The sequence below is a fragment of the Chionomys nivalis genome, chromosome 10 (assembly GCF_950005125.1).
Source record: "Chionomys nivalis chromosome 10, mChiNiv1.1, whole genome shotgun sequence".
Lineage (NCBI taxonomy): Eukaryota > Metazoa > Chordata > Mammalia > Rodentia > Cricetidae > Chionomys > Chionomys nivalis.
Window position 1 is genome coordinate 16,628,149 of NC_080095.1, and position 24,061 is coordinate 16,652,209.

General features: G+C 44.7%; 1 protein-coding gene across 4 annotated transcripts in view; it reads right to left on the bottom strand.

Annotated features, from left to right (window-relative positions):
* Tecpr2 (tectonin beta-propeller repeat containing 2) overlaps window positions 1-24,061 on the bottom strand; it is a 103,620-nt gene that overhangs the window by 36,610 nt on the left and 42,949 nt on the right. For 3 of the 4 annotated variants that reach the window (XM_057782971.1, XM_057782968.1, XM_057782969.1), the window contains exons 6-13: window positions 18,454-18,766; window positions 15,249-15,381; window positions 12,956-13,285; window positions 10,326-11,302; window positions 7,728-7,911; window positions 5,765-5,938; window positions 3,751-3,931; window positions 1,857-1,998 (exon numbers count right to left, since the gene is read on the bottom strand). In XM_057782971.1, coding sequence (XP_057638954.1) covers window positions 1,857-1,998; window positions 3,751-3,931; window positions 5,765-5,938; window positions 7,728-7,911; window positions 10,326-11,302; window positions 12,956-13,285; window positions 15,249-15,381; window positions 18,454-18,766 — 2,434 coding nt within the window. The remainder of the gene's footprint in view (window positions 1-1,856; window positions 1,999-3,750; window positions 3,932-5,764; window positions 5,939-7,727; window positions 7,912-10,325; window positions 11,303-12,955; window positions 13,286-15,248; window positions 15,382-18,453; window positions 18,767-24,061) is intronic. The other variant, XM_057782970.1, reaches the window with a different exon arrangement.

Sequence of the window (24,061 nt, forward strand, 5' to 3'; positions counted from 1 at the left end):
CATTCTGAGTTCTGTCCAGCCTGGTTTTGTGACTCCCTGAGTGCTGAAGAATGAGCTCCACTTATAGACTCAAGTGCATATGCTATGCAACCCAGGGCCAGTGCCCACGGGAGATCTGGCAGTGACCATACCAAAGTCACTCACCAAGCCTGTGATATCCCAGACAGACAGACAGACAGACAGACAGACAGACAGACATTGTAAGCAGGTCTTCAACTGAAAGAGAAAGAAAATACCTAGCAGTCAAACATAAGAGCCAAAGAAACAAGGAACTACTTTACTCTGCTTCTATGTCTCATGACAATTCTGTCTAGCTAAAGTTCATGTGTTATGAAAAAATGATAGTTTTCTTTGTGCTACTTAGGGATAGGGGGATGCAGCACAATGGTAGAACATGGCCCAGGCTTAAACATAGCCTCAACATGTAAACATGTAAACCTCAACATGTAAACATGTAAACCTCAACATGTAAAACCAACAGAATAAAGGTTTAGTGGTAAAGTGCTGAGCACACTAGTATCAGGACTGGAGTCCAGTCTGGATCCCCAGCATCCATGTAAAATACTGGCAGGCAAAGAGACCTGATTGTAATCTCAGTACTTGAAAAGTAGAGACCAGATTCTTGGTTCACGCTGACTAGCTAGACTAGCCACATCTGTGAGCTAGCTTCGGGTTCAGCAAGAGACCCTATCTCAGTAGATAAAGTGGAAAGCAATAAGTAGGAGCCTCAACATCAACTCTGGCTGCTAGACACATGCACATATACACCTATGCCCCCACATATGCATATACATATACATATACATATACATATGTATGCACATTATACATGGACACATGAAAAATTCCCTCTGGAATTTAGCACAGATATATATATATAATATATATATATATGTTTATGTGCTGTATACATGTGAGTGTTCATATATGGCTATAAGTATATGGTGGGTATTGTTAAATTATATATAACCTCAATATCACCTAGAATATCTAATTATAGACATAGAGGTAAAGCATCACACTGTACATCTGTCAGAGCAACCTTAGGTCCAATGTGGGGGGTAAGGAGCTTAACCCTGAATGGTACCATAGTACCAAGAGGGAAAACTAGATGTTCCTTGCAAAATCCACCCAAAGTTGGGCTGGAACCATGGGAAGTTGGCTTTATTCCACCCCTTACTTCTCACAGTATTCTCCTCTGTGGGAGCATGTGGGAAAATGCTCAGTTCTTTGTTCTTTGTTAAAATATCATTTACTTAAAGGCCTTTCAAGCAAGTAGAGATAGATGAGTTTTAATTGTGGGTTGGGTTTCAAACCTATTGTTTAGTCTCTTTTCTTAGCACCATTTGTTCAGAATTAAACATCATTATTACCCAGGTCTTTCTTTAAATGGATGTCACTGGGTTTATTTAGCCTATAATGATGAATGCCTAAATAACATTTAAATAAATAAATAAATTCCAGCCTGTATCAAAGCAAAGAAAACTTTACAAGCTATTTCCTATGAGGGAAAGGTTTGTGTGTGTGTGTGTTTAGTATACTCAGTCAAAGGAAAGTCTATCCACCCAATGTTAGAAGCAGTACTACTGCCGGGCGATGGTGGCGCATGCCTTTAATCCCAGCACTCGGGAGACAGAGGCAGGCGGATCTCTGTGAGTTCGAGACCAGCCTGGTCTACAAGAGCTAGTTCCAGGACAGGCTCCAAAGCCACAGGGAAACCCTGTCTCGAAAAACCAAAAAAAAAAAAAAAAAAAAAAAAAAAAACAGAAGCAGTACTACTAATTTAATCCAGTTTCTTAAGGAAAAAGAGAAGGCAGAAACGGTGGGTCTCTAAGCCAGAAAGTACCATCACCTACCTGCCACCAATGGTCATCATCCCCTTGAGGCTTCTTGGGAATCACTCCAGTTCTGAACCAAAGCTTTCCATGAATGTCCAATGCCCAGAGAGTATGCTGATCCCCGAGAGTTATGCAGACAGGCTCCAGAGTTTGCCTTTCACTGGGAGTGAGAGAAAACAGCATCAGCTTCCACCCAGGAGGCACAATATACAGAAGGCTACCTCACTGAGTGTCTCTGTTCAGGCTTGGCATCGAGAAGAAATGGATTCTGCTCAGAAGAGTAAATTATTGAGTGACAAGGAAGAAACTGAGAGTCTAAGTTACACTGCTGGGTAATACATGCTGTCCATACATGTGGCTGTTTTGGAAAGACACACTAAAAGCCCAGATGTTCCTCTTCCCCTGCATGCTGTGATGTATAGCTATCTCTGGGCAGGCCTATCTTTTCTGATGAGTCTACCTGGTGTGGAAAGTCCTTCTGTATATGTGTTGATTAATTGGTTAATGAATAAAGAAGCTGGCTTGGCCTGTGAGAAGGCAGAATAGAGCTGGGCGCAGGGAGGGGGGCACAACTAAACTAAATGCTAAGAGAAAGAAGGCAGAGTTGCAAGATGCCATGTAGCCGCCAGAGGGGAAAGATGTGAGTTGTTAGTTGGAACCTTGCCAGTAGGCCACGAACCTAATATATAACAATAATATAAAATATATTAAATATGAATTTTAAATATATTTAATATTTTATATTAACATATAAAATATAAAATAATAAAAATGGGTTAATTCTAGATGTAAGCACTATGCTTAAGCTATTAGCCAAACAGTACTGCAAATAATATAGTTTCTGTGTGATTATTTCGGGAGTCTGGGCGGCCAGGCAATGAACAAGCGATCTCCGCCTACATCTACCTTTCCTTCGTCCACCTGGAGACATTCTTGGCAGCTTTGAGGCTCAGTTGAGGCTAGCCTTGGCATGCTGCCTACCCAAGCACCGCTGGCAGGCAACAGCTCCCCGCTGCTATGTGCCCTCTTTCTTTCTCAGTATCCTCACACCAACTGGCACCCAACTGGCTGCTGCATGGCTCCCACTAAGCTGGAAGGGTTGCATCTTCACCATATTGGAACACTCAGGCCCCAGAGTCCTGTGGTTCCCAGCAAGGGTTCTGTGAAGATTTACTGCCTAGTTGAACCTAACCAACACCATCCTGATCTGGTATACATAAGGGACAATTTTGGTTTTGTTTTGTTTGTTTTTTGTTTTATTGTTTTTCTAGACAGTGTTTCTCTGTTTAGCCCTGGCTGTCCTGGAACTCACTCTGTAGACCAGGTTGGCCTTGAACTCAGAGATCTGCCTGCCTCTGTCCCCCAAGCCCTGGGATTAAAGGTATGTGCCCCTGCTGCCCAGAATAAATAATTTCAACTGACTAGGATAAAAATACAAATGAGCATTTGTAGCTACACCATCACAGACTCTCAACAGAAGCATGTGACAGCAGGTAGCTCTGAATGGACATCATGAGAACTGTGACTCTAATGTTCAGGGATACATTTATTTTTTCTTCTCTCTCTCCTCTCTCTCTCTCTCTCTCTCTCTCTCTCTCTGAGATGCGTATCCAAAGCACTCTGGTTTTCTTGCCTGTATCTCCTAAGAGATGAGACTATAGACATGTGCCATTTAGCCCAATTTATGTAGTACTGAGGACAGAACTCAGGGTCTTGGGCATGCTAGGCAAATACTCTACCAATTGAGCTCTACCACATGTTGCAATGTGACGCCAGCAAGGAGCATGGAGTATTCCCAAGGCCAACCTGTCAAGGCTGACATCACTATGGAACCTGTAGGTGTTGGCTTTGCCAGACAAGGCTCACCTAGGTGCCTGGTCAGAGATAAATGTGACAGTGCTGGGTCCCATACCTGACAATATCACACTTCCACTGTTCCCCTTCAGGACAGAAGCTACTCACGCCCTCCCGGTACAGGAGGGCCCTCTGCTCCGTCAGTGCCCACACCACATTGTTCCGGGCAGTGATCTGGGACAGCGGGTAGGGGCAGTCAACCCTCACAGCTCGGGCACAGGGCCGATCCACACTGAGACCTGTAGCGAAAGGAGAAGACTCAGACTCATCTGCAGCATGTCATACCCTATGCTGATCTGCGATTTTCTTTTTTTTTTTTTTTTTTTGGTATTTTTGCTATCTATGGGCTTCCGTAATAGACACTGTTCCTATCTATCTATCTATCTATCTATCTATCTATCTATCTATCTATCTATTTTGGTTTTTCAAGACAAGGTTTCGCTGTAGTTTTAGAGCCTGTCCTGGAACTAGTTCTTGTAGACCAGGCTGGCCTCGAACTCACAGAGATCCGCCTGCCTCTGCCTCCCGAGTGCTGGGATTAAAGGCATGCGCCACCACTGCCTGGGTCCATTTTGAGATTTTATCAACAACAACAACAAAAGTAAATTATGCTTCAAGTTCACATCTGTCTGAGGCAAATTTGGGTATCATTTGGAGAGTAAAGAAATACAATTCAGAATTATCTGGTGTTCCAAAGTAGCTTAAGAAGTTCTCAAGACAGGGCAGCCCAGGGAAGGAAAGCAGCAGCCTAGCAGAAGAGCCTGGAGGGCTTCCCTTCTGCCAGCAAGGCTGTGCTCCTCAGGGCCTCGGGCGACAAGGGATCTATCTGCAGCTGCAAACCCAGCAGCTCAGGCAGCTCTGCTCCCATTCTCTGCTTACAGTATAGGGCTACCCAGCTAAAGTGCAAATCCCCACTCCCCAGGTAAAACCTGAGATCTGTCATACTGCAATGCTTGTGACAGTCAGGGCTCTAAACGCTTTCCTCACATCTCTGAGGCCTTTCAGTAATGTGTGTCATGCACCTACACGAGGTCAAAGGCATCTACTGAGGGAGCCTGCAGAACAGCTAACATCTAAACCTCATGCTCCACAGCCTTGGCTTTCAAGCAGGCCGAAGCAGTACAAACACAAAGGCACCTACAGCATATGCAACTGCACGGACTTGCCTGCAGGACTTCCTTCTGAAAATCCTCGCCAAGCCCACACTAATTTAGCAGGTCTGGGGAGGGTCAGGGTAATCTGAAATTGCTCTGGTGGCTGCTCTGGCATAGTGGTTAGGAGGCCACCTGCTCCTTACCTATAGACTCAAAGTATCACTTTTTCTGCCAGGACCAAAATTGAATGCCCTGGAAGCTGGATGTGCAAGTGCTTCTCAGAGCAGCCTATTTCCACTCAAAGATACAAGAACTAACTAAACTCAAGGCTCCAGCCCCACACATCCATGAAGCTGGCAGAGCTGCTCACCAGTGTGAGGCTCCTACACACCTGGACAGCCAGGTGAGAAATGAGCTTTTAGTGAGGAGAAGCTTTCCTGGTTGATGATTCATTCCAAAGATGAAACCAAGCTCTTAGAATCAGGATTATTAAATGACTACACCATTCTTCGTGTAAATCCAATATGGCCTCTGGACAGCCCAAATACAACCCCTGCCCGCTGCTGGACCATTTCCCTTGTGCTGACAGCACACAAACACTGACTCGTTACAGTTTATTTTTAATAAACAAGTCCCACTGTGCCCGTTCTAGCAGCTAAAGGTCCCCTAAGGGCAGTTTCCCAGGACGAGTCAATCTGCTATTTACACTCACTCCTCTTAGGGATGGATACCTGCAGGGTGTGCAAAAGGCATAGGTAGGTAGCTGCAGCTGCAGGAGCGCAGGGCACTGCTCCTGCAAGGCACTCTGCACTGCACTCAGTCATCTGTTCACTCCTGTACAGGCCCAGTCCGTGGGGTGGGGTGGGAGAATTGCCCTTCCATGGCAAACACTGGGCTTCTAGAAATGTCTTTACTTAACTAGGTTTTGGGTCAGAATGTGACTAGCAGCAGACTCAGCAAACGACAAGGACAATGTACCTGTCTGAAGGTACAGATCTCCATTGGTCCTGATGATCCAGGCTGTGTCATCACTCAGGGCCACAAACACAGCCTGGGGCAGAGCCTCGTACCAGTGCCGCTTTCCCTTGATGGTCACTTTGCCACAAGCAAAAGCACGGTTAGATTTCTGTTCAATCTTCCAGAGAAGGGCTCCTAGGAGAAAAAGAATTCTACTCACTGCTCAACAAACATGAGATCACCTACACAAAAACTCCATTCTGGGCACTGCAAGGAACAGCTTCCAACTCAGAGTAGAGCTCACCATGCCAGAGTCTGAAACCATCAGCTGTCTGTTGTTGGACATCATTGGGAATGTATCCAATCCTCATTTTCCTCAATAGAAAAATGGAGTCATTTCTACCTTCTGGGACTGACCTAAAGGGTAGATGTGAGAAGAAATCCAGCACAGAGCACAGAGGCAGCCACTCATGATGGGGAGAAAAGTGACAGTACTGTAGGTTGGCCAGTTAAGTGAGGCACAATTAGTGCCCAAATACTAACCCTGGGGACTCACAGGGTAGGGCCTCTTCTGGACCACTTACATGCTGGAGGAACAGAAAGAGGAGGCAAGGGAAGGGGGAAGGGCAGGTCAACGGCTCTTAGATGGAGGTATGACATTGGGGGAGGTGAAGATTCACTAAGGAATGAATGAATGAGTATGAACTGAGCTAACCAAGAAGGTCTACAGAGTGCTCATGTATGTAGCTTCCTCCCCTACCCCTACTCTGCAACACCACGTAGCACAGACCCTGAGGCATCCAAAGATGTGAGCCTGGAAGGCAGCGGTTAAAAAGAAAAAAAAAAAAAAAAAAAAAAAACCCGACCTCACAGAGACAGATAGCTTCAACCAGAGTGACCAAGGAATGGTTGGAAAGTAAAAAATAATACAATCAGCAGAGAACCAATGTTTCTAAATAGCCAAGAGAATGCTTCCAAAAGTATGTGACCGAAACAGGAGAAAAAGTAAGACACACAATTACACAATGCTCCTAATGGCGTTCTCAGCCAGTCTCAGAGAAAATGACTTTCAAGCAAGCAGAGAAAGAAAGAGCAAATGAGCCTGAATAAGGTGACATTTTAACAAGAACTTTCTTCTGCTGCTTCTCTGCCATGATTCCACTGCTTCAGAACAGATAAACATATTTCCAGCATTAGGAAAAAGCAAATGAAGTGTAGTGGGGGTTATGCCTGTAACCCCAGCTCTTGGAAGCCTGAGGCTTGACTCCAGCCTGTGACAGATAGCAAGGTCAAGTCTAAACACAAAACAAACAAACACCTGACTAACAAACAAGTAAATAAGTCTAGGTAGATAAGAGAATTATCTCAGCCTAGCAGAACTGCATTTTTTCCAAGATAAGAAGACAAGGTTTCTCAGTGTGTCAGCTCTGGCTGTCCTGGGAACTTACTTAGTAGCCCAGGCTGGCCTTGAATTCACGGCCTGCCTCAGGAGTTCTGGGATTAAAGGCGTGCACCAGCACCGCCTGGCCAAAGAGCTGTACTCTAAAAAGTCTCCTTGGGTTCACTAAAATGCCAAAGAATGGCATGAAAATCTGAGGACTTTCCCTACTGCAGTCAGGGAAAGAATTCTGAAAAAGAGATCGGATGACCGGAACACATCCAGCACACATCCACAGGCCTGCCTTCACTGGTTCAGTTGCTTTATAGCAACCTCAATATTCAAATTATCTGTAGAGCTTACAAAAATATGTTCATGTGTTATCACTGCAATTAATGAAATAAAAAAAACCAAAAATTCAAGCAAGTATGCTGAATACCCATTACTCTAGGTCAGTGTCAAAGGAAGCATTCATGATCTTTGCAGAACCCGCCTAAGCTGGCACGAAGGGCCATCTGATGATGGCAGCATGCTTTTGCCAGAGGAGAGCTGCCTGTGAGCTGGGAGCCCGGTTGGGGGTTGGGAAATGGGAGCTGGGAGACGAACCTGAGGGAGAGACTGCCACCTGCTGGACAGCATCTTCAAACCTCTGCCAGCGCAGCCCTGCACCAGGAAGGGCACTGCAGAATAGGCCACCTTTGTAGTCCAGACACCAGATAAACTTTTCTGAGACCGCCAAGCTGAGGATGCCATAGCCAGGACCCGAGTAGCCCATCCAGCTCTCTGCAAACTAACAAGGACAGAGGCCAGTGAGTTCTGTGACAAGAGACACAGTGTCATCATACTATTACCAACAAGAGATGTGGGCAGACTGTTAAAGCTCTCCTTGGATCCAACCTCAGAAAACATTCTTGAATCGGATGCTGTGGTTCTCATGGAAGACCCCATAACATCCCTGGATAACACTTTCTCATGGCACAGCACCCTTCCTAAGTAATGCTTGAAGGTATATCCAACCACTTCACAGAACCAATAAGTCCACACTCAAAAAACATACAACGGAGTTACCCAGTCCCACCAAAAAAATAAAAATAAAAAAGCCCTCAGCGTTTTATGTAAGTTTATGATTTTACTTTGGGCTGTGCTTATAGCTCTCCAGGCACACATGCTCCACAGGCTCAGGCTGCACCTGCTGGTAGAGCATGACATCACACCGTAAGAGACCTGGCTTTATTCTACGCAGACCTTACTTTACACAAGGGGGCGTGTCCATCAACACACATGAAAACCAACTTTCTGAGTACTTAATTATGACAGATGTACTATGGGAACAGCACTACCACTGTCCTCATTAGTTTTTCAAACATTTTTCTAACCTTTGTGTACCTGGCGTGTTATATGGGAACAGCTAGGGGAAGTGTGGAAGAGACACTGCCTGAATTTTGTACACTAAGGTTTTGTTGCTATATTTTTCTCATTTGTATTACAATAATTTAATGTAATTATGTATGCGCACACATGAGTGTAATATAGCATACATGTGGTGATCAGAAGACAACTTGTGAGCTGGTCCTCTCCTTCCATCACAGGGGTCCTAGACACGGAACTCAGGTTATCAGGCATTAGCCTTTACCCATGACCTGTCATGCTGGCCCCATGTTGCCAGAGATCTGTTCAAAAGTCAAAGCTATTCTATGTAGTTGCACAAATACCTGATACGGAAGCTAGGGTATGAAAGAGAATGGTGTCCACCTCTTCTCTACAACAGCAAATTTTCTTCTAGCCCTTGTCCTCCCAAACAAAACAACAAGCAACATTTCTAACCTTTTCTGCTATTTACAGCAAGAACAGGTGTGGCAAAACTTGGAAGGTAACTTCAGAGGTCCAGGATCATTCTCCACAGGTGAGGGCTTTCCTAAGCTTCCAAGTAGTCCTACCATATACCACAGTTATAATCTGCCAGCCAATACTCTATATCAGGTGACCACCTGCTGGGGCTTCCCACAGCTCACACTTGGTTCAAGTCCCATTCACCCGGTCCTCTAAACATGTGCCCAGCTAGCTGTCACTTGCACTGAGCTCCCCATCATGAACACATGCACTGCCATTTAGGGCACTTAGGGAGCGATGCACTGAGAGATGAATGCAGGATGCTAAACAAGCAGTCCAGCTTCTCGCCCACTCACTTCTGAGACAACACAAAGAATGGGAGAGAATCCTGAGCCACTCAGAATGTCACTAATAATGACATGCATCACGGGTGCATACATCACTTTACTTTTCTTAGCTTCAATTTCATTCTCCGTATAATGGGGACAACTGCACCTGTGTCCCAGTTTGTTTTGCTCTTAAAGGAGTGACTTAGTGGTCACCATAGACCTGTACGTGGTGAGAACTGATACACATCGCGTGCTCTTAGCTCTGAAGGCAGGGAATGTGGTGATGCAGTGTAAGCAGTTAGTTCTGAAGACAAATACATTTGCTAAAATTTACATGATAAAGAAAATAAGTACTTGAAATCATTTTTAGGGCTGGGCATGGTGGGGCAAGACTTTAACCCAAGCACTTGGGAGGCAAAGGCAGGTGGATCTCTGAGTTCAAGGCCAGCCTGGTCTATATAGTGAGTTCCAGGACAGCCAGGGCTATGTAGCGAGACCCTATTTTTGTTTTTTTAAAAATCATTTTTAATATAAAAGTCCTAAGAACAATAAATTACACTGGCCGAGAAGCCCCATAGCAGATTAGGGGTTTCATTCTGCAGGGTGTCCCGGGGGCACTGTGCAGATGCTGAGGAAACAGCATTTCTGGGAAGGGCCCCAATTCATACTGATGTTGCAAGGAGTCAATGGACTGTGGAGAAGGGCAGGAACTACCCGCCTTATATGTGCCCAGAGCAAACAGTCCTCTGCCCAGTGGTATTCCAATGGCCCACGCTACCTTAAGTGCCCAAAATGGTCTGACCTTGCAAGACACCACTTTTGTCGGTAAGAGGTCAACTGAGCAGGGTCAGAATTACTACAGTTCCAATTATTCAGGGCCCCTGCAAAGGAAATTGCCCCAAACACAGACTTCAAAGCCACAGGTTTTGCCAGAGTATGAGTTCCATAAGAAGGAAAATAAATGAGCCAAGAATGCCCCTTAAAGGAAAAGAAGAAGCTGCCGCAGCTGCCACCTTAGCTGTGCTTCCTCCATCAGCACACAGACCTGATCTGTCTTGAGCAGTGTGGTGTCATCAGTCCCTGGTTGGCTCAGGTCCTGCAGAGAGCGACCAGCTCCAAGGTCTGCCACACTCGTCTCTGAGGATGAAGATGGAAGTCCATGGGCATAAATGTCTTCCTCATCACTGGATGTCACGGCCTGGTCCTGGAAAGATTTGTCCAGCCAATGCTCATGGGTGCTGGCCACCAAGGCAGAGACAAGAGGAATCACCTGTCCTTCCACATTTCCTATGTCACATTCAGAAGTAGGTATTTCTTTGTGATCTGTATCATTATTGGTGACTACATGCCAAGGATTTGAGCTTGGGTGGCTAGGGACGTCCACATGGGCCAGGATGTCTGGGTTTGGGCTGGCCTCCTCAGTGCTAACTTCATAAACTCCAAGCCCAGGCAGCCACTGCTCAGCACCTGGGGGCCAGCTGAGGCTGGAAGGTACTGTGAATGAGTCCAGAAGAGGAGCTTCAGGAAAAGTGCTCTGGGGGTCACTGAGCTCCACGGCGCTCACCTCCTGTTTCCGCAGGCACACCTGTGCATGTACACCATCCGCAGCACCAGGCTCCTCTTCGGGTCCTGAGACGATGTCATCACCACCCCCATCTTCCCCTGGCTGAAAGGGTAAATTCAACACTCCATTGAGCAGGCCCATGTCCTGTGTGTGGTCACACTGGTAAATTTCCTTTCCAGTACCGTTTTCTTCATCCACTGGGTCAGAGGCAGATTCAGGAACCTCCAGAACACTGAATCCTTCCGGGCCACTGTCTTCCTGAATGATCCCATTCACCTCAGCACTGGGGTTGCTCTCCTGGTCTGGAGATCCTGTGCTCAACTGATCCACACTACTGCCCAGAGCACTAGAGGTCATGGACAAGAGGTCTGTGTTCAAGGACTGGGGGCTCTCACCAGGGAACTCGGAGCAGGGAGTTGACTCGAGGGAACTTTGGCAGGTGCTCTTGGTTCCACCTTCTAATTTAAAATGAAAAAATTCAAAATAAAGCATGAATCCATGTAAATAACCAGAGTATGGGAAAACATTTGGCTGAAGAAAGAAATATTTTAAATGAAGGCTATTCTGTAAGGCATAAATTAATCTCTATAGTCCCGGAACTTGGGAGTTAGAGACTGGAAGCTCAAGAGTCTGAAGCCAGTCTCAGCTATATAGTAAGTTCCAGGCCAGCCTCAACGACTTACAGAGACCACAGTCCCATAAAAAGAAGAAGAATCTGGGCAGTACTCCCAGCACTCGGGACGCAGAAGCAGGAGGATCTCTAAGCTAGAAGCCAGCCTGGTCTATAGAGCAAGTTCCAGGACAGGCTAGGCTTCAAAGAGAAACCCCGTCTTGGAGGGGAAAAAAAAAGTAGAAATTATCTCATGTCAGAAATGCAGAAATGCCCAGAAGCCTCCTTAAAGAAATGCTAGGAAAGTGAGGTAGGGATGAAGCACCATGCAACATAGGCCAATTTTTTAAATTGTCAAAATGCGTAAGAGTTCAATAATGTGATAACCTTTAGCTAGAAGGAACAATAGGCACCAAGGAGTGAGTGCTCAAAAAGTTCTATGCGGCCAGTCAGGGTGGTACACACCTTCGATCCCAGCCCTTGGGAGCCAGAGGCAGCAAGATCTCTGTGAGCTCAAGGCTAGCCTGGTCTATTCAGTAAGTTCTGGGACAACCAGGGATACACAGAGAGATCCACCTTTAAAAAAAAGTTCTGAGTTAAATCCCATATTTGGTAACATGTCAACACAAAATGTAAGGTGTCCAACAAATACACCAGCATAAATCCCTGTTTCAATGACTGTGCATATGTCTGTAGGGTCTCTGGTCTAATAAATGGTATATATGGATGTGGTAGTGTGAATGCAATTGTCCTTCATAACTTCATAGGGAGTGGCACTATTAGGAGGTATGGCTTTGTTGGAGGAAGTATGCCACTGTGGGGGCGGGCTTTGAGGTTTCCTATGTTCAGGATACTGCCCAGTGTTTCAATCTATTTCCTGTTGCCTGCAAGATATAGGACTCTTAGCTACTACATACTACTCCAGCACCACATCTGCCTGCATGCCGCCATGCTCTCCATCATGATGATAATGGACTGAACCTCTGAAACTGTAAGCAAGGCACACCAATTAAATGTCTTTTTTTGTATAAGAGTTGCCATGGTCATAGTGTCTCTTCAGAGATATAAAAATCCCAAGACAGTAAATATTATCTTAAACATTAAAAAGAGCAAACTCGCCAGTCGGTGGTGGCGCACGCCTTTAATTCCAGCACTCGGAAGGCAGAGGCAGGTGGATCTCTGTGAGTTCGAGGCCAGCCTGGTCTACAGAGTTGGTTCCAGGACAGGTTCCAAAGCTACAGAGAAACAAAAGAAAAAAGCAAACTCCAGACCATTTAATCAGGGCCTGACCACTACCAACACAAGTCCTACAGAGATGCCTATGTGTGTATGTGTGCACTGTCACTTTGTGGAGCGAGTGCTTTCAATGTGTGAAGTCCTCCGTTCCAACAAGAGCAGCAAGCACCCCTTTCGTGAGAACTATCATCCCTTCTTGGTAGATCCCCAAAGGTCCAGGCCTAGGTGCTGCATGAGTCAGTGTGCACTTGTCCATGGACAGTACCTGTCTTTCTCTTCCTCCTCCTCTTCTTCACTTTGATGGGTTTCACAATAAGCTCCTGGTCAAAGTCTTCAGAGCTGATAACACTGAATCTCTGTGAGGATGGCTGGCCACCCTGGTCCAGCTCAGGGGGGGCCTGAAGTCCGGGCAACAGCAGCCCAGAGCCACTGTCCGTGGAGTTGAATGAACTGCTCCTGCTCCGCTGCTCACTGGCCACAGAACTGGCCACAGAAGAGCCTCGAAGCCTTGTCTCACAAACAGTGTCCGCAAGTGACTTTTCCAAATGCTGCCCACGGACCTGCTCTGAACATCGCGTCTCCAGACCATCTCTTGCTGAGAAAGAAGAGTTTAGTTTTACTGTGGTGCTTTCAGTGACATCGGTGTGCATCACTGAGTGTGCTAGCCTGGGCACCAGCAGTCACAGGACAACCAGGACTTTCTCCTGATAAAAACTGAGTAACTCCAAATACCCCAAACCCAGAGAGACTCAAAGGGCCTTTGTGCTTCAGCAAGCTCATATATTAAAATCAGTAAAATAATGAACTGCAGTTGTCTTTTGTAAACATCACCCGTAACAGAACACCACTAAACATAAAGCACTTCTCATTTCCATTTTAAAAGTTCTTTATCAAGTTTTCTGTTTCAAGAACAGTTAAGTTAAATTTCCTATTCATACTATGCCTTCATTATACCATAATATTTAAGAGACATTAAAAATGCATGTGTCTGGGGGCTGGAGAGATGGCTCAGTGGTTAAGAGCATTGCCTGCTCTTCCAAAGGTCATGAGTTCAATTCCCGGCTACCACATGGTGGCTCACAACCATCTGTAACTAGGTCTGCTGCCCTCATCTGGTCTGCAAACACACACAGACAGAATATTATATACATAATAAATATTTTAAAAAAATAAAATAAGAAAAAAATAAAAATGCATGTGTCTTATAATCAAATTCCTTGAAATTCGAAGAAGAGAAGTGAAATTCCCACTAGGGTAGGTTCACCACAGAGAAGAACATAGGAGGTCAGTGTCAATGCAAACAGAAAGCAGGGTGACATGGGTCCCTGTGATAAAGAGCCAGTAAATGTCCCCCTGGAGTGGAGCCTCCCTTCCTTCAACATAGCACTACTGAGGTCTCCAGGGCTGGGGCCTCCAATTTTAACACTGTCAGCAAGAAACTGCTGTGCACTTCGACAAGCGCAGCCATCCTTTCACTACCAGGTATCTACTGGGTTACATGCACAAGTGCCATGTAACAGCAGTCGAAAAGACACATGAGCTTGGCAGTGGTGCCTTTAATTCCTGCACTTGAAAGGCAGAGGCAGGCAGATCTCAGTGAGTTCAAGGCCAGCCTGGTCTACAAAGCAAGTTCCAGGACAGCTATTACACAGAGAAACCCTGCATCAAAAACAAAACAAAACAAAAACAAACAAAAAACCACCCAAAGCACAGGGGAAAACATCAATCCCAAAGGACAAGATATATATATCAGATTACAATTTTCATTGTTTTAAAATTCTACAGATCTGTGTCTCAAGACATTAACTACACGCAGTACCTCAGACAGGACACCTGGGGCCAGGAAAGTGGTTTCTGGTTTCTCTTTCCTACTCACTCAACCACACACCTTCACATTTAAAGGCAGCTCCACCACAGTAAGACTGCCCGGTATTTATCTTAAAGAGGACATTTCCATGACAAGCATCCTGAACGTTTTCAGGATCCTAAGCCTCCAAATACCTCCATGTTTAAGCAAACCCCAAACTATCTTTCTTCTTTCTTTCTTTCTTTCTTTCTTTCTTTCTTTCTTTCTTTCTTTCTTTCTTTCTTTCTTTCTTTCTTCTCTCTCTCTCTCTCTCTCTCTCTCTCTCTCTCTCTCTCTCTCTCTTTCTGTTGTTGTTTTTTTGTTTTTTTGTTTTTTTTTTCCCGAGACAGGGTTTCTCCGTAGTTTTTGGTTCCTGTCCTGGAACTAGCTCTTGTAAACCAGGCTGGCCTTGAACTCACAGAGATCCGCCTGCCTCTGCCTCCCGAGTGCTGGGATTAAAGGCGTGCACCACCACCGCCCAGCTTCTGTTGTTGTTGTTGTTATTTGGTTTTGTTTTTCAATACAGGGTTTCTCTGTGTAGCCTTGGCTGTCCTGGAACTTCCTCTGAAGAGCCAGCTGGCCTCACCTACTTCTGCCTCCCTGAATGCTGGGAATAAAGGCACTCCGCTGTTTTAAGCTACATTTATCTTACCACAAGCAGGACTTGTGGTAAGGACTCAGCACACACAGCATACTTGCGGTGAATACAAACCTATGGATGCCAGTCCTTCAGGCCTGCTTGAAATCCTTATAATGTTCCTATCTCCCTTTAGGAAAAATATTTCATTTTCTGTGCAGGAAACAGACACAATATCACCCAGTCCTTCCAAACCAGCAATGGTAGCCTGTCAAAAACAAACAAATATGAAACAAGGCAATAAAAACAAAACCATAATCAAGCAGGTGTGATAATCCAAATAACTGTAATTGTTGGATTTTATTATGGCAGTTTTTGGAGAACTCTTTTTTTTTTTTTTTTTGAGACAGGGTTTCTCTGTAGCTTTTGGTGCCTGTCCTGGAACTAGCTCTTGTAGACCATGCTGGCCTCGAACTCCCAGAGATCCGCCTGCCTCTGCCTCCCGAGTGCTGGGATTAAAGGCGTGCGCCACCACCTCCCGGCTGGAGAACTCTTAAAAGTAATTTAATCCATAGTTGGGTAGTATTTGATGTCTGGGACGTAAGCCACATAACTCAGCACAGAGGTGCCATGCTGGGGCCATTGAGGTGCACAGTTTCTCCCACCTCTCGGTCATTCTCTTCCTGGAGCTGCTGTTCTCAGCCTTCTTACGACACGAAGCTCACACTTCTTGTCAGGGCAGGAGGTCTGGACATTCTGACCTGCCTGTCATCCCACCTATGTTGTGCCAAAGCCTACCCTGCTCCTTGTGGGCTATGCACACAGCACAGGTTTTCTCCTGCTGAGCTTCCTTTCCTGATCACTGGGAAGCCTAAGCCTCAGCAAGTGCTGCTTGAGCAATGACTAAGACTCCTCAATGGTCGACAGCACAAACCTCTGCCATGCATCTCTGTTGGACTGGCTAGGAGTGATACACCAGTCAACAAGTGCTCCTATTGTGTGTCTTTCTATGGGAGACTTTTGAGTGAAGGAAAGAAGGAAAAAGATACCTGCCTCAAAGCAGGTGGTACTGCAAAGGACTTTCCTGAGTCCACATGAATCTAAACCAGTTCTTGCTTTTCAGTTGAGTGTTGTGCCTGCATATATGTATATGAGTGTTGTGCTTGCATATATGTATATGAGTGTTGTGCTGCATGTATGTATATGAGTGTTGTGCCTGCATGTATGTATATGAGTGTTGTGCTGCATGTATGTATATGAGTGTTGTGCCTGCATATATGTATATGAGTGTTGTGCCTGCATATATGTATATGAGTGTTGTGCTGCATATATGTATATGAGTGTTGTGCTGCATGTATGTATATGAGTGTTGTGTCTGCATGTATGTATATGAGTGTTGTGCCTGCATGTATGTATATGAGTGTTGTGCTGCATGAATGTATATGAGTGTTGTGCTGCATGTATGTATATGAGTGTTGTGCCTGCATGTATGTATATGAGTGTTGTGCTTGAAAGATTAGTTCACCACAGACTGAGTCTAGGCTAATTTTTAGGCAGCCTTGACAGAAAGCTGGAAACAAGACACTAGGTTCCCAAAGCTGCCAATCATGGTGCTTCAGGGAGGGGCAGACTCTGATGGTGGAGGCAGTGTCTGTTCAGACACAGTGTCTCCATTTCCCCGCATATGAAGTGAAGTTAATTATACCTGCGATGAGAGGCACAGGGGAAGTGCTCAGATGAAAAGAACTGATGCATAATTGCAACATGTCTTAAAGCCAATAATTAAGAAGTTCAACAGGAACCCAGGAGAAAAGTTAAGTCAGCTATAATGGGAGAATCCAAATAAACAAGTGAAGGGTTAGAAGGTGACGACCCCTTATAGCGCCAAGTTACCTTTGCACCAAGCGTCATCAAGCACAGCTGGTAGCTAGGGAGGTGTCAATGGGGGCAAGTGATTTTGATTCTCTTTGGATGCTCTCTAAAGGATGCTCTCTCTAAAGACGCTGTGCCACAGGCCCACAGAGCTCATGTGGAGGAAGAGAGCCTGGCCTGGATTCTGGAGGCGGAGTAGGGAGTGGGGCAGGCCAGAAGCTCTGATCTTAGAACAAGAAGTAACTGATACCAAACAACTTTATTTAAAGTCCTAAATCAGATTCTAGGAGTGACCTTTTATCACCCTGACTCAGGCATAATTTGTTTTCTACCTTGAGTTAATGATCCTGGGAAGTTGCTAAGATATGCCAATAAGTCTATAAAAAGAAAAGGAAAAAGGAAAAGTAATATAGCTGTCTTTGGATAAGAAGAAGCACAGTAAAATAAGAAAAAACCAAAAACAGCAAAAGGGGACGAGCACATCGGAGGGAGGGACCCTGCTCCTGGACAGACACCACCTGTGTGAGGCCTGGGAGTCAGTCCTCAGAGTTCCTGTCATGTTTGAGTGGCACAGGAGTAATCCCAGGTACTTGGCAGACTGAGTCAAGGCGATCAAGTTTAAGGTCTACCTGAGCTACAGGAAAGGTTCAAGACAAGCCTGGGCAGCTTAGTGAGTCCCATCTCAAAATAAAAAGTAAAAAACAAAAACAAAACAGGGCTGATGATATAACTTAGTGGTAGAGTATTTGACTAGCATTCGTGAGCCCTGAGTTCAACCCCACATACTGCAAAATGTCAAACTAAAACAAAACACACAACCCAGAAGTGAGGGTGTAGCTAAGAGGCAGAGCATGTGCTTAACATGTGCAAATACCCTGAATTCAAAAACAAAAAAAATGTATGCATGCATGAATACATACAGACAAGTATGGATGGATGGGAAGGGTGGGTTCCTGAGAGGCTTGGCAGCAAAGGTAAAGGTGCTGACCATCAGACCAGTGATGACCTGAGTCTAATCCCTGGGACCCGATGTGGATGGAGAGAAACAACTCCACAAGTTGTCCTCTGACCTCTGCATAAGTGCCAGGACACACAAGTGTAATCACAAGTTTGCACACGTGTGTGCACGCACATACACCATACACAAATAATATAATTTTAAAAAACAACCTAGAAAGGTTATAATGAACATGTTTAATTTGGGGCTTTAAAGACCTCCCCCAGAAACATCTAATTTCTTGGGAGAGTAGGGCTATGGATGTCAAAAAGCAAATTATTTTTCAAATCTACAAAAATTACTAAGCTCCATTTTATTTCCTTGTTTGTCTCAAAGGAAAAGAAAAAAACAAGCAAGCATCAGTTAATGCTGCTCCTGTCCTCTTTCCAGGAGCCCAATGGCTGAACACCTATGGACCTGCACCCTCCTCTTGCCCTGTGACCCCACAGCAGGTGCAGTTCTCCCACACACCTGGTTGACGGTGTCCAGAAGATAGATACTGTACTCATTCCAGCTCAACACCCAGCCTTCCCGGAAGAAGCATGAAACGAGCCCCAGGTGTTTCTCAGGAGAGCTGCAACTTCCCCCATCAGAGGGCTCCAGACGAGGGTAGAGCTCAAAAGGTGTGACTCCTCCAGCAAAGACATCCTTGAGGATAAACGTGGCTTGAACGGTCCCATGGACATCAGCCTTCCACAGCCGGAGCCCAGGCCGGGCTGCATACAGGGTTAGGTCACTTTGCTTACACAGTCCTGGTATAAAACAAGCACCAAATTTCCCAGTACTAAAGTCGGAAGAAAAAAATGAAAGAAAGAAAGAAAAACAAAAACAAAAACAAAACAGGCATGGACTGACTTGAAGAGATATAATTGTCAGCTCCTAATATCAGCTCTAAGAATCTGCAGACTAACACAAATCATTGTCCTGTCTACTGTGTGTCGGTCACTAAGTCGCCTGGCACCCTTGTGCGACCCAGGCCCCACCACGCCTTCACAAGTACACAGCACCCAGAGCTGTATAGCCTAGGTTCTGAGGACAATCAATGGTGCCCACTGAAGCTTGCCTGTGTCCCAAACTTCCGTCCACTCTCCCTTTAATCCTTGCTGCAATTTCATGAGGCAACTGTTATAATTTCTGTTACAGAACAGAATGTGATGAATGTAGGGCCGTCCCTGCTAACCCTGCTCTGAAGTCTGAGCCTGTGTTCTGCCTCGCTTCTTGAATGAAAAGCTTTACATCTAGAGTAGCGTATCCATCTCTGTCTCAAAGTTCCCCCAGAGCCATCAAGTGTACCAGTTTCTCTTCCCATTCTCAAGCTTGGTATTCTTATAAAACTATGACATACCCAACCCACACAGAAGAGTATATGCAGGAGCTGGAGAGATGGCCCAGTGGTAAAGTACTGTTGCTTTTGTAGAGGACCCCGATTTGGTTCCCAGCACCCACACGGGGGCTCACAATGAGCTGTAACTCTAGTTCCAGGGGATCTGATGCCCATTTCTGACCTACTCAGGTACCAGGCATTCATGTGCTGCATATACGTATATACAGGCACAACACTCATATACATACATGCAGGCACAACACTCATATACATACATGCAGCACAACACTCATATACATTCATGCAGGCACAACACTCATATACATTCATGCAGGCACAACACTCATATACATAAAATAATTTTTTTGGTGTTTTGAAACAGGGTTTCTATGTGTAACAGCCCTGGCTGTTCTGAAACTTGATCTGTAGACCAGACTGGCTTCAAACTCACAGAACTCTACCTGCCTCTGCCTCCCAAATACTGGAATTAAAGGTGTTCAAAACCACACACAGCAATAAGTATTTTTAAAAAATTGCTGGGCCGGGCGATGGTGGCGCACGCCTTTAATCCCAGCACTCGGGAGGCAGAGGCAGGTGGATCTCTGTGAGTTCAAGACCAGCCTGGTCTACAGAGCTAGTTCCAGGACAGGCTCCAAAGCCACAGAGAAACCCTGTCTCGAAAAAAAAAAAAAAAAAAAAAAAAAAAACTAAAAAATTGCTGGGCAGTAGTGGCACACTTCTTTAATCCCAGCACTCAAAAGGCAGAGGCAGGCAGATCTTTGTGTTCAAGGACAATCTAGTATACAAAACAAGTTCTAGGACAGTCAGAACTATACAGAGAAATCCTGTCCCCCCCAAAAAAAAATTTAAATAAAAAAAAAATTTAACAACAAAAAAAAATTTAAAAGAGTATTTGTACTGGGCAGTGTTGGCACACACTTTTAATCCCAGCACTAGGGAGGCAAAGACAGGTGGATCTCTGTGAGTTCGAGGCCCAGACTGGTCTACAGAGTAAGTTCCAGGACAGTCAGAGCTACATAGAGAAACCCAGTTTCGAAAAACCAAAAAACAAAAAAGAGTGAGTGTTTGCAATAAATGTAACGTGCACCAGGGACCCATCCTCTACCACTAGAACAAGTCAACAGGTGCATCATGCATGCACTTTGGGTTCCTAATAATTTGTCCTGGCCAAAATTCAGATCAATGGACTAAATTTTGTGTGTGTCACTCTCATTTTTAGTTGTGAGCCTAGCCTTTAACGGCTGAGCTCTCACTCTCATTTTTATTGACACTTCGTCAAGCACATATTTATTTACCCCAACACCAATTTAGCACTTTCATTTTAATGAATGATGCCATCTGTATAATTTTATAGCTTGACTTTTTAAAATATTTTTAATTTAGGGGATAATTTTTTTCTTTTCTTTTTTCTTTCTCTCTCTCTTTTTTGCCTCAAACTCAGAGATCTGCCTGCCTCTGCCTCCTGAGTGCAGGGATCAAAGGAGTGCACTACCACCACCCGGTCTTAGATTTATTTATTTATGATGTACAGCTGCCTGCATGTATCCCTGCATGACAGAAGAGGGCACCAGATCTCATTATAGATGGTTGCAAGTCACCATGTGGTTACTGGGAATTGAACTCAGGTCCTCTGGAAAAGCAGCCAGTGTTTGTAACCTTGAGACATCTCTCTAGTCCCCAGCATATTTTTTTAATTGTGTGCTTTTGCATGTGTTTGCATACACACGAGAGCAAGTGCCAGTGGAGGCCAGAAGATGGCCTCAGTAAGAACAGTTATGTGCTCTTCACTGTTGAAGGACCTCTTGGCTCTACACATACATAAATACATAGAGTGCACATACACACCCCACTACTTGATAATTTTAAGTAACTTGTCTTTAATACTTACCATTGTTTCTAAGATTTAATCTTTGACTTAAAAAAGGAAATGACAGTGCTTATTAATTTTGACTGCCAAATAGTTTTTTTTCGCAATTTATTCAATTTTTAAAAATTATCCCTTTTTTGAGATAAGATCTCATTGTATATCTCAGAGTGACCTCAAACTCAAAATTCTACTGCCTTACTTTCTGATTCTATAGCCACTACACCTGACTTTATATTATTTTTAAAAAGTATATAAATATTGCTACAAAATGTTTCCTTGGGATACTGGAATATGCATAGGTTTGGGAAAGTATGCATATCTATAAATCTAATACTTATTTAGTTTTTATGGTACTGCGAATTGAACCATGGGCCTTAAACATGGGTCTTAAACTCTACTACTGAGTTACATGTGAAGCATGTTTTAAAAATAATTTATTCTGGGGCTAGAGAGATGTTTCAGTGGTTAAGAACACTTGCTGTTCTCATAGTGGACCTGAATTCAATGCCTAGCACCCAAACCAAGGCAGCTTACAAACTATAACCAGGGGAACAATGCCCTCTTTGGCCTCCTCAGATAACTGTACTCACATTAACACACACGCCTAACTAAAAACAACTAAATAAAACTTTCTCTCTCTCTCTCTTTCTTTGCCCCCTAGACAGGGCTTCTCTGTGTAACAGCCCCGCTTCCTGAAACTCACAGAGGACTAGGGTTAAAGATGTGCACTATTATGCCCAACTCTAAATAAAATCTTTAAAACTAAATAATTTATTCAATCTTATTACTAGATTGTTGCTGCTGTTAATTTGTTGGTTTTGAAGCAGGATCTCAAGAAGCCAATACTAGCATGGAACTTGGTAGTCTATAATGATTGCTATATAAACCCAGGATGACCTTGAACTTCTGATCCTCTTGTCTCCACTTCCCAAGAACTGGGACTACAGGTGTGTACCACTGAGCCCACCTAAGACATTTTGTTCCTTTTCTTTTTCTTTCACATATGGCTGGAGATTGAACTCAGGGCCTCATCCATGCTAGGCAAGTACTCTGACACTGTGTTACCCATCTGGTATTTGAATTATTATGATTTTTATATCTTTATCAATGCTCAGGTTTCTACCAGAGTTCAAATTGACGAGCTTTAGCTCAACTCTAAGCCTTGCTGATTCTTTTTCTAAACAGTTCTTTCTTGAATGTAGACAACAGAAAGGGCACTGGCTTGAGTATACAGTTATTGACCTGTGCTAATCTGTAGGAAGCATAACGTCCATACACAGGAACAAGTGGAGACTGAATGAAAAAGCTACAGTACAGCTCAAAACCAAGCCTGCGACATCCTCAGCCTCCTGCCTGGGAAGCCACCTTGTCCCATCCATTCACAGCCCATCTCCTTTCACCCCCCCATCACCTCTAGAGGGATAGTTATCTGGGGGTGGGGAATCTCCTCTGCATGTCTCCCTAGGCACCACTGGAAGTTTAGTAATTAAATCCCTGTGGAAAGGATCCAGGGAGGATATCATATGTCAGATGCAGCTTAGAACAAAGATCATTAGACTAATCAACTGTTTTGAGTCCACAGAGTTTTTATAGACAACTATGTAATAGGACTGTGTCTGATTCTTGCCTTTAGTGAATTTGTTCTGGTGAGGCCCCCTAAACAAAAAAGCCCAAAGGAATACTAGTTAGGCAACGCAGTGCTGCTTCTTCTTACCTGTTAAATCATCTGTTTGGGGATCCAATTTTTAAGTCTGTTTTCTTTCTATTTATGGGACCTCTTTACTCTCTTGTCACTTCTGTTTTGTTCACTATATGTAATCAGAGCATGTGTTTTAACATGTACTCAGTGAGCAGAAACCTTCTACAAAACTGTGATGCTAGAGGGTATGTGTGTGAGCTGTCCAGGGCTCACCCCACAGGACAGCAGGCATTTGTAGAGGAGAAGTGGGCATCATGAAGAGGGGTCCTACTGAGAGCTGGCTTTGAGGATGTCTGTGTGTTCGGGGGGTTCTGTGAGGGAGCTGACAGAAGGTATTTAGCTGGAAAGGACCAGCTGTCAAGAGATCCTACCATACCATACTTATGACAGGCACAGAAAGTTTCCAAGTACAAGATAAGGAAGCCAGGCCTTTCTTTACAGTCCTCAATTCTTCCAATGAGCTAGGACTTGGCATCAAGCAGAAGGGGATATCCACAGAGATAAAGTCAGAACTCAGTTCTGCAGAACCAGGCTGCATAATCTCAGGTGTCCAGGGCCAACAGGAAGATCCCTATTATAAAGAGGCCAGACTATTGATGGCATTAAGAAGGTATTGAGAAAAGAACACAGGAGCCAAAGAGTGGGTGTGAGAGAGTCTTCCAACAGGAAGACTGCCAAGCAGAGAAGAGAACAAACCTAGTGTTGCCACAAAACAGAAGGCACATGACAGATCATGGCTGCACCAGACTGTCTGACCTCACTCTCCACTCCCTTCACGCTTGTCACCAATGGCACCACCAGCCCCGGGGAGGCCCTCCCAATGCCTGCCAGTCTCCTTACTCTCCAGTCTGTCTCAAATCCTCTTGACATTCTCCAATCCACTGCCATCCCATCCCAAACCTATGCAGGAAACAATATCCCTTTACTGAAAGGAGGGTACAAGATGGGAACCCTCTAACTCCCAAAACTACTTAACACACACTTGGCTCCTTCCCAGGTAAGGTCCTTCACCTCCTTACCCTCTACCTCCACACAAAGTGGCTACAGAGGGCTATGAGATCTGTCTTTGCCTTCCTTTCAGGACAGTGATATGAAGGATGCATATGCACCTTCTGCCGGCAGTCCTAGGCCTTTAGCCTTCTCTTTGTTGTCCTTCTTCTGGTAGTTA